This window comes from Palaemon carinicauda, chromosome 1 (genome assembly GCF_036898095.1).
Source record: "Palaemon carinicauda isolate YSFRI2023 chromosome 1, ASM3689809v2, whole genome shotgun sequence".
Lineage (NCBI taxonomy): Eukaryota > Metazoa > Arthropoda > Malacostraca > Decapoda > Palaemonidae > Palaemon > Palaemon carinicauda.
Window position 1 is genome coordinate 74,954,574 of NC_090725.1, and position 20,000 is coordinate 74,974,573.

Consider the following 20,000-nt stretch of genomic DNA (forward strand, 5'->3'; position numbering starts at 1 on the left):
GGGCCTGCGCGCCCGTGCACACACAAGCAGAAGGTTGCTCATGCTCCAGCTCTTATCCAGCCTTCAACCCCGCCCCACGTTCCAGCTCCTGCGCGCCGCACGCCCTCACCGTCACCTATGCGCGCCCTTGCCCGCGCGCGAAGTTCCTGTTTCGCACGATTTCCGCGCACGATCCAGGGCAGGGCTCATCACACGATTTCCGCCGCGATCGTCAGCACGATCCCTCACGCGACTTCATGGGGCTCCAGGCGGACAGATCATCTTCTCGTTCCCCCCCTCGCAAGCGCAGAACAGCGCGCTCGCCGGAGGAGGGGAGGTTCCCGGACAGGTCTAAGGACTCTCTTTCAGCTCCGTTTCAGGCGAACCCTCGTTTGTCGACTCCTCCTTAGGGATCGTTCGATCCCCTTCCCTCCAGAGGGAGTGTCTGACAGCGCGACTGTCAGCCAACAGCCCTGGTTTGGTACCATAGTCAGAGCTCTGATGCAGGCTTTTAAGCCTGTGTTCTCTGAACTAGGTCACAAAGCAGTGGCTACCTCGCTTCCCCTGAAGAGGAAGAGAGGAGTCCCCTCCGTGGTGAATTCTCCGAGGGCTAAGCTGTCTCCTCGGAAATCCTTCCGCAAGGCTCCCTCTCCCCCCCAGACTTTCTCTTCCTCCCTGCGGATGAGGATTTCCCCTCCTCAGGGGAGTCGGACGAGCCGGTCCGTTCTCCCATTGCACCAATGGGGGAAACTCCGCCTCTCCCCGAGAAGTCTCCTCACACGGGGTTGGAGAAGAGCCTGCATCCATCGTTGCTAGAGTCCTGTATCCCTCCCAGGAGGGAGCTGAAGGAATTGAAGATTTTGCTGGTCTCCTGCAGGGATCAGACAGGAACCAGCTAGACCTTCGGAGAATGTCCACGTGTCCCCCCAGGAAGAGCCACTGGGGACTGGAGACTTTGCTGCTAGCCCTTCGGGAGGAGAGCATCAAGAGTCAGAACACGTGTTCTGGCAAGTTCTGACCCTCATGATAAATCTCAACGAGTTTCCGGGCCCTGAGATTCCTCCTCGTGAGGGTAAGGACACGGTCTTGGACCGAGTCTACGGCACCCAGAAGCCCTCTAGGGCCAGTGCAGCCTTGCCCTGGTCACAAGGGATGAAGAGTGCCAGAGACAAGGTCGAAGGCCAGCTCTCCGAGCTTGCCTCCTCCAACAGATCCAGCGCCGGTAACAAGCTCCTCCCTCCTCCTCGAGTCCACCAGAGGAGGTATTTCGAGATCTTTGAGGAGACTTGTTTGAGTCTTCCCATTCACCATTCTGTGGAAGAACTCACTGGGGGAGTCCCTCTAGAAAGACTTTCCAACCAGCAGGTTTCGTATTCTGCTACTGAGATCCTAAACCAGAAGGTGGCGAAGTGTGCCATGCAGGCAACTTCGTGGCTTGACATCTGACTGGGGCCTCTGGGCATCCTGGTGCGGTCTGAGGACCTGTCTAAAGAAAGCACCAGAAAGGCGCTGGAGGCATTCTTACTCTCAGGCACGCGGACCATCGAGTTTCTGGCCCACCAAGTCTCGAGCTTGTGGGCCAATACGATCCTGAAACGTCGAGACGCAGTTGCCGAGAGATTCCACCAGAAAGTCCCCAGTTCCGACGTTAGCAGGCTCAAACACTCTTCTGTGCTCGGTAAGAGTCTGTTCGAGCCCAAGGACTCAGAACCCGGAAGTGCCGGACCCTTGGTTCGACTCTTTCCAGGTTTCGAGTCTTCGTTCTGTAACAGATGACCCAGACCATCTCCTACTGTGCCCAGTAAGGAGTCTGAGGTTGTATCTTAAAAGATCAGCTGCAGTTCGTCCCCAAGTGCAAGCCTTGTTTGTGAGCACTGGGAGAACGAAGAGGAGGGTCACTAGGAATACCATCTCAGCCTGGATTCACAAGGTAATACACCTAGCCTTGAATCCTGACCCTCCTCCGTCACGTCGCCCCAGAGCACATGATGTCGGGCATAGCTACGTCCCTGGCCTTCAAGAAGAACTATTCAGTGACGCAGGTCCTGCAAGCTGGGGTGTGGAAGCGTCAGACGGCCTTCACAGCCCACTACCTGCAAGACGTGACACACAGGAGACTTGATACGTTCTCTATCGGCCCTGTGGTGGCTGCACAACAGCTGGTCTAACCTCAGGCTCCTTAATGGATAGGTAGCAAAAGGTTGAGGGCATTGTTACCCGGTTTTAGTCTGCATGAATGAAAAGGTTTGCCTGGCTCTTATTCTTTTCTTCATCCTCTCCTCCCTTGGAGAAAGGAGCATCCTGGGTTCTCTGCACTGCTGACCAAAAACCACTGCAGGTAAACCATGCTTCCTTGTGTTCCTAGTATTAAGGTTAATACTGTCACGTTCCCATACCCTGACGAGGTGTTATTGGGAGAGTCCTAGCCTAGAATTCCATCTGAAGAACTCCAGGTCAACTTCCTAGGAGGAGTCACTCCCCACCTTCACACACAGCTTATGTAGGCCGCAGCAGTTGCACAGCAGTGCTAGCGAGGTGCAGGGACTCCTTATTGCCTGAGTACTTACACACTCAAATATGGAGTCCCCGGGCAAAGCCAAAGCCAGTGTGGCAGGGACTTACCATCTTACCTAAGGGATGAGTCACCCATATTAAATAGCGTGGTTTGTATTTCAGTTACGGAACAGATGACAAATTCGTAGATAATTTGTATTTTTCCTAACTATACAAACCTTAGCTATTTAATCAAACTTGCCCGCCAGCCCTGTCCCCCGTGAAGTCCTACCTCTAAGCAAAGTGAAGTATTCACCGGTGTGTGTGAAGGGGGGGGGGTGTTAGCAAGCTACCCCTCCCTACGCCCCGCTAACTAGCATTGGGGTAGTAAACCCTCGTTAAAACTCTAATGGTTTGTCATTCAGCTCCGCCGAAGTAATAACCCATATTAAATAGCTAAGGTTTGTATAGTTAGGAAAAATACAAATTATCTACGAATTTGTCATTTTTTGGGCTCAGGCCATGTCATCCTGATGGAAGTTTACCAGAGCATTAATGTATGTGTGGATTTTCCAATTGTGCCTTAACCTCAAGACAATATTTCCTTGGTCGCTTTAGACCTTAGAGACCTATGACGTTACCGTTATACGTCATTGCTTCTAATCATGAACTATGTTAGTGCTTCCTGCCCCCTACAGGGAAGAGTCATACTAGACTCAGGAAAAGTCTTGAAGTTTGCATATTTCATATGACCAACCTAGCAACTAAAGGGCATACAGGTCTCGCTGTATACCCAACCAGTCGAAGTTTGTATTTTCAAAATGAACAAAGGTTTACGTAAGCAACCGTAGCATCCAAGGTATACCGGCTCAGCTGTGTACCACAGCAGACAAGTTTATATCCATGTCGATACAAGGTATGCATGGGCAGAAAAGGTTTGTATACATTTAGGAACAAAGTTACTTCAAATGTTCTTATTTTATTATGCAGAATAATAAGGAATAAAAAAGTAATGCTCTTACATAACTTTATTTATATACGAGCGAAGACGCTCGAAATCCATGAACTGGAAAAAATTCAATGAAGCAATTTTTCTAGGATCGTGACCTGCGGGTGTACTGTCAGGATCCGCTCTGCGAATGAAGTAGGTGATCTTCGCCCTTGTTTCAGGGACAAGTTTGAGCCTAATGTTTCTCCTTTAAAGAGCTCTCCTTCCCTGAAGTCTGAAGTTCTACGAAGATAGACCTTTAGACATTCCACTGGACACAGCGAGACATCTTCCTTCAGAGGGCAGATTCTCCAGGGACCCTACTTCCTGGTAGGTAGCTCGTTCTTGGCAAGAAACGTTGGGTCAGGAGAGATTCAATTCTCCCACTTCTGTGAACTGAATATGGCCCTCTTCCCGAGAAAAAGCCACTATCTCACTAACTCTAGCCCCCGAGGCTAGAGCAAACAAGAATATAACTTTTTAAATATTAAACTTAGCCGGTGAATATATAAATAGCTTACGTCTCCTACGGTCGACAGATTCCAAAAACTCGCGAGCGATCGCCATGAAGGCTGCCGGGTGTGCCCACCAGCGCCGACTATCAGCCAGATACCGCATATACTTCTCAACCAAACCAGTTCTTCTCTGTCGGTGGTCCAGACAACATTGGTTCCGCTCGCGCTTGACCTCAAGTTTCTACCGATTGGTGAAGTACTTGGTTTTGGTTTTATTGCTTTCGCCGTGTTGGATTATTCTCAAGCAATGCGATCTTCAAAAGAAATGCTTTTGAAAGGAGAGGAAAATTTTTTGCCCTTGCTTTTTTAATCTCGCTCTGGTTTTTCCATAGAGAAAAGATGGCCGACCCTTCCCTCAGTGTACGGAAGTGTGTTAAGGCTTTTAGTAATTATTTTATCACTTTACAAATTATTGTTGATATTTATAGATTTACCTCTATATATTTTATATCTCACCCGCCTTTATTAGGCCTCTTCGATTCGCTTTCCATTTATACTAAACACCGAGATAAATTTTATGTTTTTGTTTATAAGCGACCTTTGCCTATTCTTTGTAGGCGGTCCTGACTTGGAAAACGAAGTTAAACAATGTTGAGCCCATTCAACTTTTATTTTTGTTTAGATTGATGAGATGAATATTTTTAGAGAATATTTTAAGAAATTTATTCTTTGAATACAGTAGTCTTCGTGCTGTTTTTCATAGATGAACTAACGTTTGGTTTATTTATGCTACGCAGTTTGCGCTCTATCGTTACGATAGAGAAAGAGAGAATCACGGTTTCACTTTGCAGAAAGAGTAAATCGATTTTGACGTTTTGTTCATTCTTCTTACAAATTGAAGTTTTTTAGATACTAATTTAAAGGAACATGTTAATTTTCAATTTCTTAGTCCTTTTAGTTTTTTCCTTTAGCTTTATTCTCGTCCCAAGTCTCTGTACAAGGAGTTTGGGAGTGAGTAACGTTGTTCTCGATTCAGATATTTACTCTCGTCCCAAGTCTCTGTACGGGGAGAGAGGATAAAACGTTCTAGTTTTTATTCTCATCCCAAGGCACTGTACGGGGAGAGATTGAAAACGTAGTCCTTAGTGAACTAGTTTTAGTCTCCTCCCCAGTCACTGATCTTTTTAACTTTATATATTTCCGTTTTATTCGATATATATGTATATGTTTATTAATTTTTGCATGTGTGTTTCATTTTGTACTAATGTGCTTACATTATACGACATATTTCGCAATTCTAACCTTTTGATTTAAGGGAGAATTGCGTGCTTCAGGTAGAAATCAGCTTTATTCATGTCTAATGTGAAATTATTAAAAAATGCGATATCAGTGAAGAAAGTGCGAAAAACATGTTCAGTGTTGCTGAGGGTTCGTTTGTTCGTGCTTGTCACTTGCCTAGTCCGAGACCTCTTTCAGGCTCCCCTGCACCAGGGAGAAGGAATGTCGTAGGACCTAAGGGAGTGAGAGGTGTAAACCAACGAACAGACGTTCCCTCAAAGGTATCAGACGTTGCTCGTCAAGCACGTCCTTGCCTTAAGACAGGAGAGACGAAGTTCTCCTCGTTTTCCGATGATTCGTCTCTTTAAAAACCTGGGCGTAAGGTTTCGAGACGGTTGAAACGTTAATTAGTTCCTTCAGAACAAGTTCAACGTCCTAGCTGTAGTCATCATGAGAGTCCCGTTCATAGCGATGACGTTCATGTACAGATGTTTCCGACGTCACGATCTATTCAGAGTGCGCAGCGTGACGTTGAGCTGCGGTCACCGCAGACTCGACGTGACGTTGAGCGGTAGACACCGTAGACACGACTTGACGTCGAGCGTCAGTCACCATAGTCACGATATAGCATCGATCAGCAGTCACCGATGTTACTACGTGACGTTTGAACGTCAGCCACCGCAGTCGCAGGTTGATCCGAAGTTGAGTGTTTTGCAAGATATGCTGTTAAAGCTTTCTTCTTTATTAGAAGCTTACGATCCTGTTCCTGTGCGAAAGGATCCTTTGCTCTTTGTACGTCACAGTTCTGGGATACGTGATTCAGGTCTTCAACCTTCTAAACGAGCTTTGTTACGTCATACTGACGTTATCCCTAGTGTCAGCTTTGCTGTTAACCGAGATGCGGAGCATAAATCTCGATGTAACTTTGATCGCTTTGAACGTCAGCCACCGCAGTTACAGCGTGACGTTGAGCTGCAGACACCGTAGACACGATGTGACGTTGAGCGGTAGACCGTAGACACGACGTGACGTCGAGGGTCAGTCACCGTAGTCACGATATTGCATCGAACAGCAGTCACCGCTGTTACTACGTGACGTTTGAACGTCAGTCACTTCTGTCACTACGTGTAGTAGAATAACATTCTCTGCAGTCACAACGTGACATCGACCCTTCAACTTTAACTTCTGTTCATATACAAGTTGATGTAGCCTGTCAGGCTTTTCCTTCACGTCATTCTGAATATAAATCTCCTTCTCGCAAGACTTTAGATTTATCAGATGATGTGCCTTCTGAAGAAGTTAATGACACCCTTTCAACTAATGTACCTTTGGGGATTCATTCAGAAGAGGAGTAACCTAGGGTTGTCCAACAATCCCTTGTTTTTAAAATTATGAATTTCTTTAGGGAAATTTTGTCCTACTCGTTTTGTAACGGCTGCTCCGCCGTCTGAGTTTACTCTTGGCATGACTTTCTTCGACTCCTACATTTACGAGGTCAGTTCTCTCTTGTTCTTCCAAGAGAGCCATGCTCTTACTGGGAGACTGGTTGGAATCCAGGAGAAGTTTAGGAAAGTTTGCTTTTGCTTTTCTTCCTTCTTAATTAGCTTCTCGCTCGAGCGTCTGGTGTGACACAGGAGAAGTTCTCGGCTTGGGAGTACCTGCCTCTGCCCAGGGAGACTTCTTAAGCCTAGTGGACTCCCCTCGTCGTCTAGCCATGAGACGCTCCAAGATTTTATGGTCTGCTTCAGAGCTAGACCATCTCCTGAAAGGAGTTTTTCGAGCGTTTGAAGTATTTATTTTTTTTGGATTGGTCCCTGGGAGCCTTAAGAAAGAAGGTCTCCCCAGCTGACAATGTATTGCTGTACAAATTATGTCATGCATGAACAAGGCTATAAGGGATGGCTCCAATGAACTGGCAGCCACGTTCACTGCAGGAGTACTTAAGATGTAAGTGCACTCAATGTGTTCATTGTCAAGACAAAGTTCACGATGAAGACCACCAACTCTGTCTTGGCAGCAGTAAGGGAAGGCGACTGGATGGTCTCTCTCGACCTTCAAGATGCCTACTTCCACATCCCGATTCATCCAAACTTTCAACAATATCTGAGGTTTGTGGACGGGAAAGTAGTGTACCAATTTCGAGCACTGTGCTTCGGCCTCAGTCCTGCTCCTCTTGTTTTTACAAGGCTCATGCAAAATGTAGCAAGCTTTCTACATTTTTCAGGGATCAGAGCCTCCCTTTATTTTGACGACTGGCTAATCAGGGCGTCGTCATTAAATCGCTGTCTGGAGAACCTCAAATGGACATTAGATCTAACCAAGGAGCTAGGTCTCATAGTGAACGTAGAGAAGTCGTAACTTACAGTACTCCATCCCAGACTATTCTTTTTTTGGGGATGGAGATACAGTGTCGGATTTTTCGGGCCTTTTCGTCTCCCACAAGAATGGAACAAGCTCTGTTAAAAGTCCGTCACTTGCAAGAGAAAAACAGTTGCTCTGTAAGAGTTTGAACGAGCCTCGTGGGAACTCTTTCATCGCTGGAGCAGTTTATCTCTCTGGGGAGACTCAACCTTTGCCCTCTCCAATTTCACCTAAACCATTGGAACAAGGAGAAGGGCTTAGAGAGTATCTCTTTCCCAATCTCCAACTCAGTCTAGACATGTCTGACTTGGTGGGACAGCAACATCAGACTTCGAGAAGGTCTTTCTCTTGCGATCAAGAACCCAAACCATGTGTTGTATTCAGATGCATCGGATTTGGGTTAGGGAGCGCCACTGGACAGTCTGGAATGCTCGGGTCTTTGGTCCACGGATCAGAAGGAACTCCATTTAAGGCAAGTAACATCTCTCTTTTGACAAGATTTGTGCAAGGAGAAATGATTGTCTTAGCGGACTGCCTCAGCAGAAGAGGACAAGTCATCTCCATGGAGTGGACGTTGCACAAGACTGTGTGCGAGAAGCTATGGATGACATGGGGTCAACCCACCATAGATCTTTTTGCGACTTCACTGACAAAGAGGCTCTCGACTTACTGCTCTCCAGTTCCAGATCCAGAGGCAGCCCACATAGACGCTTTCCTGCTGGACTGGTCTCGCCTAGACATCTATGCCTTCCCACCATTCAAGATCCTAGACAAGGTTCTTCAGAAGTTCACCTCTCACGAAGGGACCAGGTTGACGTTGGTTGCTCCCCTCTGGCCCGCGACTGAGTGGTTCACAGAGGTACTTCTATGGCTAGTAGACATTCCAAGAAGTCTACCATTGCGGATGGATCTCCTGCGTCAGCCTCACGTAAAGAGATTTCATCAAAGCCTCCCCACGCTTCGTCTACCTGCCTTCAGCCTATCGAAAGACTCTCTAGAGCTCGAGGGTTTTCGAAGGAGGCAGCTAGAGCGATCGCGAGGGCTAGAAGATCCTCTACCATCAGGATTTATCTATCTAAATGGGAGGTATTTAGAGACTGGTGCAAGTCCTCCTCTATTTCCTCTTCCAGTACCTCTGTAGCGCAGATTGCAGATTTTCTGCTTTATCTGAGAAATGGTCGCTCCCTTTCTGCATCTACCATTAAAGGCTACAGAAGCATGTTAGCTTCTGTTTTCAGGCATAGAAATTTGGATCTATCTAATAACAAAGATCTTCAAGACCTTCTTAAGTCTTTCGAGACTTCCAAGGAGCGTCATATTTCTACTCCTACTTGGAACTTGGACGTGGTCCTGCAGTTCCTTATGTCAGACAGGTTTGAACCGTTAAGTTCGGCCTCCCTGAAGGATCTTACCCTCAAGACACTTTTCTTGGTGAGCTTGGCTTCTGCGAAAAGGGTTAGTGAGATACATGATTTTAGCAAGAATATCGGCTTCTCCGCTAATAAAGCAGTATGCTCTCTTCAGCTTGGTTTTTTGGCCAAAAATGAACTTCCGTCTCGTCCATGGCCTAAATCGTTTGAACTTCCCAGTCTATCTGAGATTGTGGGTAATGAAGTTGAGAGAGTGCTGTGCCCCGTTAGAGCTCTTAGTTTTATTTACCTAGAACTAAACTGCTGTGAGGTTTTTTCAGAGGCCTTATGGTGCTCCGTTAAAAAGCCCTCTTTGCCTATGTCGAAGAATGCGTTGTCTTATTTTATTAGACTGTTGATTAGAGAGGCACACTCTCATTTAAGTGAGAAGGATCGTAATTTGCTTAAAGTTAAGGCTCATGAAGTTAGAGCGGTAGCAACTTCAGTAGCATTTAAACAAAGTAGATCCCTTAGAAGTATTATGGACGCGACCTTTTGGAGAAGCAAGTAGGTGTTCGCTTCATATTACTTGAAAGATGTCCAGACTCTTTATGAGGACTGCTACACGTTGGGACCATTCATAGCAGCGAGTGCAGTAGTGGGTGAAGGTTCTACCACTACATTCCCTTAATCCCAATATCCTTTTAATCTTCTCTTGAAATTTTTAATCTTGTTTTGGGTTGTACGGGAGACTCAGAAGTCTTTCGCAATTTTTTGATTTGGCGGGTGGTCAAAATATTGTTTCTTGAGAGCGCCCAGATTAAGGGTATTGATGAGGTCCTGTTGTAGGGGTGTTCACCCTGATTATAACAGCTCCTAGAAGTCTTTCAGCATCCTGAGAGGATCGCTGGGCTTCATAAGGATAGCGGACTAATGAGTCAGAGTATTCATCAGAGTCGGCTTCCTTATCAGGTACCTATACTTAAGTTTGTTTTTTGAATATTTGTCAAAAACTCTTGAGCATATACGCCTTTATTGTTTTAATACTGGTCTCTACCCACCACCATGGGTGTGAATCAGCTATTTATATATTCACCGGCTAAGTTTAATATTTAAAAATGATATTTTCAATTTAAAATAATATATATAATTAAAGGCCCTCCCTTCCTCCCCGATAGAGACCCTACGGACTGAGAAGAACTGGTTTGGTTGAGAAGTATATGCGGTATCTGGCCGATAGTCGGCGCTGGTGGGCACACCCGGCAGCCTTCATGGCGATCGCTCGCGAGTTTTTGGAATCTGTCGACCGTCGGAGACGTAAGCTATTTATATTTTCACCGGGTAAGTATATTCAAAAATTTATTTTAAATTGAAAATATCATTTTTGAGTCAAATATTTCTGAGAGCAGTTCTCATTGTCCAACATGGAGGCAAAGTGTAGAGCCTTATCCAAAGACCATGAGATGGGCTTTGGAGGTGCTACAGGCCTAAGCCTAGCAAAGGCCTTAGGAATCTTGTTAAAGATTTCATTAGAGAAGTCTACTTGGAAAGCGTAAAGCAAAGGTCTTGTCAAGGCAGATTTACACGTAGTTATCGTGTTGGCTGCTAAACCTTGTTCATGAAGGTGAATAAAGAAGGATAAACAGAAATTTTTTGAGATCTCTTTTGGTTTTCTTGCCTTGACAAAAGCAACCCACTTTTTCCAAGACGACTCATATTGCCTTCTGGTAGATTTAGACTTATATTCCCCCAAGAAGTCTATACTTTCTTTCGAGATCCCAAACCTTTTCCTTACTGCTAAGGAGAGAAAATCATGAGATGAAGGTCTTGGGTTTTCTGTAATGAAGGGAAGACAGTCGACTTCTGTACTTGTTGAGTCAGAACTGGGTCTGGCAGAGGAATCAGTCTCAGCTGCAATTCCAATACTAGAGGGAACCAGTTGCTCTTGGGCCACTTGGGAGCCACTAGGGCTGCTGTTCCTTGAAAAGATCTCAGCTTGTTGAGGACCTTCAGCAGCAGGTTGGTTGGAGGGAACAGATAAATCCTGGTCCATCTGTTACAGTCGAGGGACATGGCATCCACCGCTTTTGCTAGAGAGTCCTCGTATGGCGCCACATAACGAGGTAGTTTCTTGTTATCTCTCGTCACGAAGAGGTCGATCTGCAGTTCTGGGACTTGATGTAAGATGAAGGAGAATGATCCTGCGTCTAGGGACCATTCTGACTCTTATCGGCGTTAGTCTGGATAGAGCTTCCGCCGTCACATTGCGGAACCCTTGAAGGTGAACTGCTGATAAGTGCCATCTCTTCTTTTCCGCTAAGCGGAAGATGGCCAACATCTCTTGGTTGAGTTGAGGTGATCTCGAACCTTGACGATTCAAACATCTCATTATCACCTCGCTGTCCAGAATCAGTCTTATGTGGACTGAAGGGCGAGGGGACAATTTCTTCAGTGTGAGGAAGACTGCCATGGCCTCCAGAATATTGATGTGGAAGGTCTTGAATAGAGAGGACCAAGTCCCTTGGACTTTCTGTTGGTGAGAGTGACCTCCCCATCCTTCCTCTGATGCGTCCGTGTGGATGATGACTGAGGGTGGAGATGGTTGCAGAGACACCGACCTCTTCAGGTTCTTGACCTTCGACCATGGTTTGAGAAGTGATCATAGTCGAATCGGTGTCGGTCTTATTAGATCTCTTTGAGAGTTTGATGCGTATCTTCTTCAGACTCCTGATGCATCTTGTAGCTGCGCTCTTAGCACTGGGTCTGTCACTGATGCAAACTGAAGGGTGCCTGTTGGCGTCTTGATATCCTGTCGGATTTCAGTAGTCTCTTGACAGATCCTGCTATCTCTCTTCTCTTCTTTAATGGAATGGAGAGGCGATGTGACTGTAAGTTCCAATGTATGCCTAGCCATTGAAACTTCTGAGCTGGAGATAGTCGGGACTTTTTGATGTTGATCTTGAATCCCAGATGTTCCAGGAACTGGATCACTTTCTTGGATGCTTGCATGCATTCCGTCTCGGATGCTGCCCACACCAGCCAATTTTCCAGGTAGGCCATCACCTGGACACCTAGGCGTAGTTGTTGAACGACTGCATCTGCAAGCTTCGTGAAGATCCTTGGGGCTATATTTAGTCCGAAGGGCATGGCTTTGAAGGCGTACTTTCTTTTCTGTAGCCTGAATCCTAGGTAGGAGGAAAGTTGGCGATTGATCGAAATGTGCCAGTAGGCATCTGCCATGTCTATGGAGACTGTGTATGCCCTTTTTGGCAATAGGGTCCTTATGTGTTGAAGGGTCAGCATCCTGAACTTGTCGTTTTCTATGAACTTGTTGAGTGGCGACAAGTCCAGAATGACTCAGAGTTTGTCTGAGTCCTTCTTGGGAACACAAAACAGCCTTCCTTGGAATTTGATGGACTTGCCCTCCTTATCACCCGTTTGCTCAAGAGTTCTCGGGTATATTCTTTCAGAAAGGGGGTGGAGTGTTGGAAGAATTGAGGAAATTATTGTGGAGCTGTCTTCCAGCTCCAACCTAGTCCATTCTTGATCAGGCTGTGGGCCCAGGGATCGAAGGTCCAGCGATCCCGGAATAGTCGGAGTCTTCCTCCTACCGGAAACATCTCATTGTTTCTGGTGTCCGGAGTGCTTGCCTCCTTGACCGCGTCCTCCCCTACCCCCTCTTCCTCTTGAGGGTCGTCTAGAGGAAGCTCTACTTGACCCTCTACCTTTAGGGCGAAAGGTAGTGGTCTGCCTCTCATAGGCGGTAGTGAAGGCTGGTGACTGAGTCACCACCTGCTGGGGTACCATCTGGTAGGTGGGTTGGGGTTGTGGCACCATCTGGGGCACTGCGGTCATGGGAAGTTGCGGGGCGAGAAGGCAACCTTGGCCTCTTTGTCTTCCTTTTCGGTTGGGGACCCTCATCTGGGGAAGACTTCCTCTTAGCCGACATACCCCACTTTTGGAGAAGGTTCCTGTTCTACGTGGCAGCCTTGTCGACTATTTCTTTGACCACTTCACTTGGGAAGAGGTCCTTTCCCTAGATATTGGAAGATAGCTTCCTAGGTTCGTGTTTTACCTCAGCCGAAGCAAACACAAACTCCCTGCAAGCCCTTCTAGCACTAACAAAACCATAGAAGTCCTTGACCAGGGTTGCCAAGTGTGTCTTGGCCATGACCATAAACATATCTGGGGATCTATGTTCACTGGCCATTGCCTCCAAGGTGGGCTGGAGGGACAGAGAGGCAGCAAGCCTTTCTTTCGTCTCCTGCTCTCTGCGCAGGAGAAAGTCAGACAACTTGAAGAGGTTTTCACTGAACTAGCGTCCAGCAACATCCGCCTCCAACTTCCCGACTGAGAAGGTAAGCTGTATTTCCTTCCAGTCCTTGTGATCTGTAGGTAGAGCTAGGGATAAGGGTCTACACTCCTCAAGTGTAGGGCAAGGTTTCCCAGCTTCTACTGCCTTCATCACTGCCTTGAACCCTTTTTTCGCAAAAGGAAAGGACATTGTAGCTGGAGCAAGAAAGGAACGGTGTTTCTTACTCAGGGCTGGTACCTTAGAGTTGGTGAAGCCCCTGTCCTTCAGACTACTAGCCAATAAAGCTTGAGCCTTTGCATGGTCAAGCACTATGACCTCTTTCGGCTCTGTCTCCTTTTTTATCACGGTTTCCGCCTTTAGACAGACGAAGCAGTCTGGATAAGACTCAAAGCTGGGCCAAAATTCGATGTCGTCGATAAGGACAGCTCCCAGCTTTTCTGAGATGAATATCTTCCCATTCGTGATTGGCATGTACTCTGCATGCCTCTACGGGTTTACCTCAGAACACAAGGGAAGATCTTTCACATTGAGTCTCCTGTGAGACCCACGGGATGCTGCAAGCTGATGTATCTCCTTCCTCAATGCAGCTTCCCTTTCTTCGCTCTGCTTTTGGAACCTCTCCATCATAGACATGAGGGTAGACAGGCCTTCCCTGTTTTGTCCGATGGAGGAGCAGAGGACGTAGAGGGCACTGGTTCGGGAGGTGGAACCGACGAAACAGACACCGTTTCGTCTTCATCCTCTTCCATTTTCGGAGCCAACGTAGACTCCTCTTCCTGACCTTCCGCAAGAAGGTCCTTTTCGGTGTCTTCTGACACCTCTGACATCCTCTCGTCTAGATGGATGTCCTTCATCGCATCCGAGACGTCCGTATCTACGGAAATCTGGACGCAAGGGATCTCAGGGTGAGGCTGTGTTATAACAGCATCCGCAGATGCCTTAGGGAATAGATAGGCCCTCATCCGCTCATTCGGAAGGTAAGGCCCCGTGGCATTTTTCTGGAAGCCACGGATCCATCTACGCAGCTTACTCCGTGCTGCATCCCTTGACTCCGTTGTCTTGGGGTCATCAAAGGCCTCAGTAACCAAGGCTTTGCACACATTACATACAGTACCTGGGGGGTCCCAATACTTGAGAGGTCCCTTGGCGATGGAACAATGGGAGTGCGTCCTGGACTCCTCGTGGCCGCAGAAGTCCTTGCTCCGGACGTTCCAGAAGACACTACGGCACTTCAGATGGTCCTCCTGTAAAGAGAGGAAAACAAAATGAGTATAATGTAGTTCATCTCACTAAGGTAAACTAATAAATACTAATAATATTTTTCATTTTATTTTATTGCATGTTGTTTAGGATAGGTAAGCTAGAAATGAATTAGGAAAGACACATATGTGTTTCCTGCCCAGCCAATTGCTGTGACCTCCCTCAAGTTCACCGAAAATCTTGGAAGGCTTTCTCAATAAGCCAATTTTTTGTGCAATTGAAGAAGACACAGACCTAATGTGTTTCTCAAAAGTAAATTTGCTGTCGATAAGTTGGACTTGAGCAACCACGAACACATTTACTTTGCGGTGTAACATTACCAATTCTCCAACAAGTGCTAAAAGCTCCTGCTAACTTGCGCAAAATGACATAACTTTGGAGCTAAGAAATCTGCAGTCTTTATAAAAAACAAAGGAAAATACCATTTGGATCTACACCTCCATAAGCATCCAGGTCCATCAAGAGAGCTTTAATTTCACGAGATCAAAAAGCTAAACTAGTTAGTTTAGCCTCATGAAAACAGGAATGAGGAAGTTTGAGATTCTCATTTCTCTGCTTGCTGTCAAACACATCTGCCAAAAGGCTTGCCTTTTCCTTTGGACATTGAGTGACAAAGATGATAGGCTTCCTGCTTCTCTAAATAAGCATGTCTACAATCATCATTGAACCATGGTTTGTCCTTCACTCGGTACCTTAGTACACGAGAAAGGATATGGCTGTCAATTATGCTGACTAGATTCTCATTCAAAGGGACTACAGGATCAACACTATTATACAATTATGGCCAATTCAAGCCCAAAAGATCATGCAAAATCCCATTCCAATCTGCTTGAGATTTCATATAAACCTTACATGAGTAAGATACATCAGGGACAGGCTGCTCAGTCTTCACTACCAATGAAATCAAGGCATGATCAGATGTCTCTTACTTGTCATAATGCCAGGGGAGTTGGTGTATACGAGGTATAAGACCCTACATTTAGGGAACCCTAGGAACCAAAGCAAGCGAACCGACCTGTTCCATTTATGGGGGAACCTTCAAAGACGCAGCCATCTGCTTCTTCAGTCCGGTCGTCGATTGATCCAAGTATGAATGTTCCGCCTTTTCAGAAACCCTCAGTTATGTTATGATCCTCTCAGGGGACCTTTCAGCCAGCACCGCAGTGGATAAAGAACCATGGATCAAAGCCCTGGTTATATCCATTCACCAGGTCTTTGTAGGAGGGGTTCCATCCCTATGACCACCCAGTACACCCAGGATAATGCGGGAAAAGATATCCTCTCCTTCAGTGGAACCAAGGTGTAAATCCATGGTTCCCCCTCTTTTGGAACCTCTGGCTTCTTCTACTTCTTCCCTGAAGAGGAATCGAGGAGTACCTGGACCGCTGGACTCTCCTTGGATCAAGCTGACACCAGTATGAATGTTAAAGCAGAAGCTCACCATTGTTGTGCCCACTCTTCCACGAGTAGGCTCGCACTCTCATCCATCAAGCCAAGAGTCTCTCCTTCCTAGAGAAGACCAGTGCAGCCTTGCCCTGGTTTAAGTGTTTGACGAGTGCCCGTCGGAAGGTGTTCTCGCAGATCGCTGGCTTCTCCAGCTCCCTCCGGGCAGGCTCATCCTTTAAACTTCTTCCGCCGCTGTTTGTGCAGCAGAGGGAGTACTACGAGGCCTTCAACGAGCTTCTTCCGGCACTGCCTCTCGACCACTCTTTAGAGGTTCTGACCAAGGGGAGCTCCCTCGAGAGAGACTCAGGTCTTCCGGTTTTGTTTTTGGCTTCGGAGATCCTAAACTACTTTGTGCCTAGTCTCTGGTTGGGATCAGTGGAACACCTCTTGAGGACCGAGGACTGGTCCAAGGATAACTCGAGGAAGGCGATAGAAACCTTTCTTTTATCGGGAAATTGAACCATCGAGTTCCTTTCCCACCAAGTCGTGAACTTGTGCACAAACGTGATCCTGCAGTGAAGGACTCAGTAGTAGAAAGGTTCCATCATTGCCCCACAGAACGAGGTCACCAGACTGAGGAATTCATCTCTGGATGATTCCTCCCTGTTCAGACTGGACTACGTTGAGCGGGCTGCAGACATGAAGGAAGTCCAAACAGGACTCCCTTCTTCATAGTGCCCAGCAACGCTGCATGACGTAATCAAATCATATTTTTTTTTTTTTTTTTTTTTTTTTTGTCTGGTCGTAGAAAGCAAAACCAGAAGTAACTCATAAATGATTCAGGCTTGTATAGCTAGGTAAAATACAAATTATATAAAGTTTGTAGTTAATATTTTTCATCAGTATTATATATTGCATGCAGTATATTAACTACAGTATTACTTAAACATAATGTATGTATGAACTTTAATAATTTTTATTATTGCATTAGAATTCTATACAAATGGTTTATCACTGAATAGTTTACATGTGTTAGCTATGAAGTTGGGCTGTTCTGCTTTGTTCCACTTGTTTGGAAATGTTGACACTTGAGAGTAATTATCATGAAATGGCATACTGTATACGGTTGGTTATTTTCTTTTATTAGATATGTTATGCAGTTTCTATGTCACAAATGACCGAATCTGCAAAGATGAAGCCTGTGGATAATGAGGCCCAACTGTATTCCCATAATCCACCTCCGCATTCTTATCTCTGTTTTCTCAAGCTTTGTTTCCTATTTTTGTCTTACAGCCCACATTTCTGATCCATACATTTAACATTGGTCTTATTGCTGTGCTATAGATCTGGACTTATAGCTTGACTGGTATTTTCTTATCACATACTGCTACTGTTACCTCCCTCCCACATCCCTGAGGCTGCTTTATACTGTTCTCAACTTCAGCCTCACATACTCCCCCGTGACGTATAGTAGATCCTAAGTATCTAAATGGTTCCACATGTTTTATAACTGGGCATCTACTTTCATGAATGGCTATCTTGTCTCTCTGTTCCATACTGCTCACCATAACCTCAAACTTATCCTTATTTACCCACATTAAATACAATAACCTAAGACCACAAAGGAAAAACCTTTAATTGAATCAGGGATTGGGTTATGTAGTTTATAAACATGATCGAACACTGTACACATGATGAGCATTGAAAGTTGCCATTACCCTCTGGATGGCTTGGTGCTTGCCAGGAGAGTAGTAGTAGTAGTTTTTTTTTTTTTTTTTTTTTTGCCAAGGAAGGAAAAGGGGATATTTTTATTTAGGGGTTACACATCGACATTGAAACGGCTTAAAGAGAGAAGCAGTATAAACATCAGTGGAATTTCATAGAAATAGAAAACACTAGACGATCAATACTAGATTGAATTCAGGCATAATGTGCACTATATGGTGATAGGTGATGATGTCTTGTAGATGAAGACAGATGATTGCAGGGATGGAGAAGAAAAATCCTGAGTCGTAAATTACGTTTATTCCATACAGCAAGGGGATTATGAACTGTGATGCTCTGCAAGGCGTACAGCTCGTGCCAAGAGAAGCAAGAAGACTATCAATGCGCATGCACAGAGTGCTGACAGCGCGACTTATGCGCATGCGTTTGTAACGGACAGAATTAATGAATAGTAAAGGGTGCATATATGAAAGATAATATATACAATAATCTACACTATAGAAAATAAAATGTACTGTAGATGTTTATTTCATACTTAGCTCTGTAAAGGGCAATTGGGGTTAACACTGTAATGCCTGATGATGGTAGTAGTTTTTATTTTGCATCCGTAATGTTTTTGTTCTTAAAATATATCGCTAATGAGAGTTACAGTATTTCCATATCTTCTCCATGTGCTTTCTTTGTTGAGAATACTCCAAGCCTGTTTTCTGTGAAAGCCAAGGAAGCTAGGCACTGTACAGAACATCTAAGTTGTCTGGATTCTTTGTTGATTATTGAATATTTTATGAAACAATATTTGACATTTTTAGAAGATTGAAAGCTGCTGTAAAAAAAGTTTGATGAGTTATGAAACAGGTATTAAATTTTTTAAAAAGATGTTTGCCCTAGAATTGTTTGTCAGTTACTAGCATTTTTTTAACATGATGCAATGCGTATGAATTTAGTAATGTATGTTGAAAGTTTTTGTTTGTCTTTCAGGTATTTTGTGATACTGAAAAGAAAATGAGTGTAACATACATGGAAAATGCTCGTACACAACTCTTGAGAGACTTGCCCTACCACCTCAGTAAGGATATTGACAATGAATTACGGAAAAATAACTATCACTACCTACCTACGCTAAGAGCTCTAGAGGTAATTATCCTTTTATATATGTAATAGTTTTGTTATCCAAATTAGTTTGTTCCGTCAGGCAATACAAACCTTTGCTATTTATTGGGATGTACCTTAAGGTGTAGCTGAAAGACGAGCCATAGAACTTTTAACGAGATAACCACTCACCCAATAGTTAGCTGGGTGGGGGTTGGGGGTTGGTAGCCCGCTACCCTCGCTCACTCGCACACGTGGGTTGAGTAAACACTTTTCTTTTGGCTCGGTGGAAAATGGATGTTGCCACTCTGCTCCTTCCATTTGATTTGTTTACTGTATTAATTCTTTTTCTTTTTTGCAGTGTGATTGCTTCTTTTGACCATCCTCACGCGGACCTGTCCAGAACCTTAGGGCCGCTCCTATGGTACTTTAATGTCCTCCTTAGAGTCAGACCCGCTCCTGCTGTGTCTGGCTTGCTGATGGCGGGGTTGTGATCGGGACAACACCTGTCCTGAATGCCAGGATGGTCTTCCTCCCAGTAGGAGAGGTTTTGGCAACAGAGAAAGAAGTCTAAACGAGATTCTTCGCCTTTGAGGTCTTTCTCGAAGTTGAAGAAACCTTGTACTTCCTCTTTGACCCCCCGATCTCTTCCCAAAGCACTTGCTCGATCAGTCTCTCCAGGGGAATGATGGAACAGAAGCATAGACCTGCTAACATCAGGTCAACCTCAGGGTTTGATGGACAGTGCTTCTTCCCTTACAGAAGCAGTTCTCCCCCTTCCCCGGGAGGAACTTTTTAATTTTCTAAACTGTTACAGGTTTGGCCGTCACTGCATGTAATTGGCCCCATGCTAAAGGAGGTGTTAATGGAACCCCTTTAGATTGGCGCCAAGACGAAGCGCACTCTGGCTTTCTCTGAGGTTGAACACCCTTCACCCTAGACTTTGGAGTAGTGTCACCCCGGAGTTTCCTTGATCCTGACCACCGAAGGATCCAACCCTGTTCCTTCGCCGACCGCTGCTGCTGTAGACTATGCTCCTCCCCCCCTTGCTGAGCCAACTCTTCCATTGGGGGTGGAGCAAAGTCCTAGGCAAGTGTCTCATGCAGGTGGCCATCGCTCTCGTCCGCGAGAGAGATCCTTCCCAGACCTTCAAAATGCCGCCGGGAGCTGGTTTCCTCTTTGGATGAACCTCGCCACCACCTACGAGTTTCTTACAGGGGCCGTCTTGCGTCACCCAGTGAGCTCACTCCTCGATGCTCTAGACGTTCTTTTCCTCCTGTGGTTAGGAGATGTCTCATTAGTCTCCTCAGGGACTGCCGATC

At 45.7% G+C, this 20,000-nt stretch overlaps 1 protein-coding gene across 1 annotated transcript in view; it reads left to right on the forward strand.

Annotated features, from left to right (window-relative positions):
* LOC137649151 (uncharacterized) overlaps nt 1-20,000 on the forward strand; it is a 147,297-nt gene that overhangs the window by 84,310 nt on the left and 42,987 nt on the right. The window contains exon 4 of the mRNA XM_068382158.1: nt 18,568-18,723. Coding sequence (XP_068238259.1) covers nt 18,568-18,723 — 156 coding nt within the window. The remainder of the gene's footprint in view (nt 1-18,567; nt 18,724-20,000) is intronic.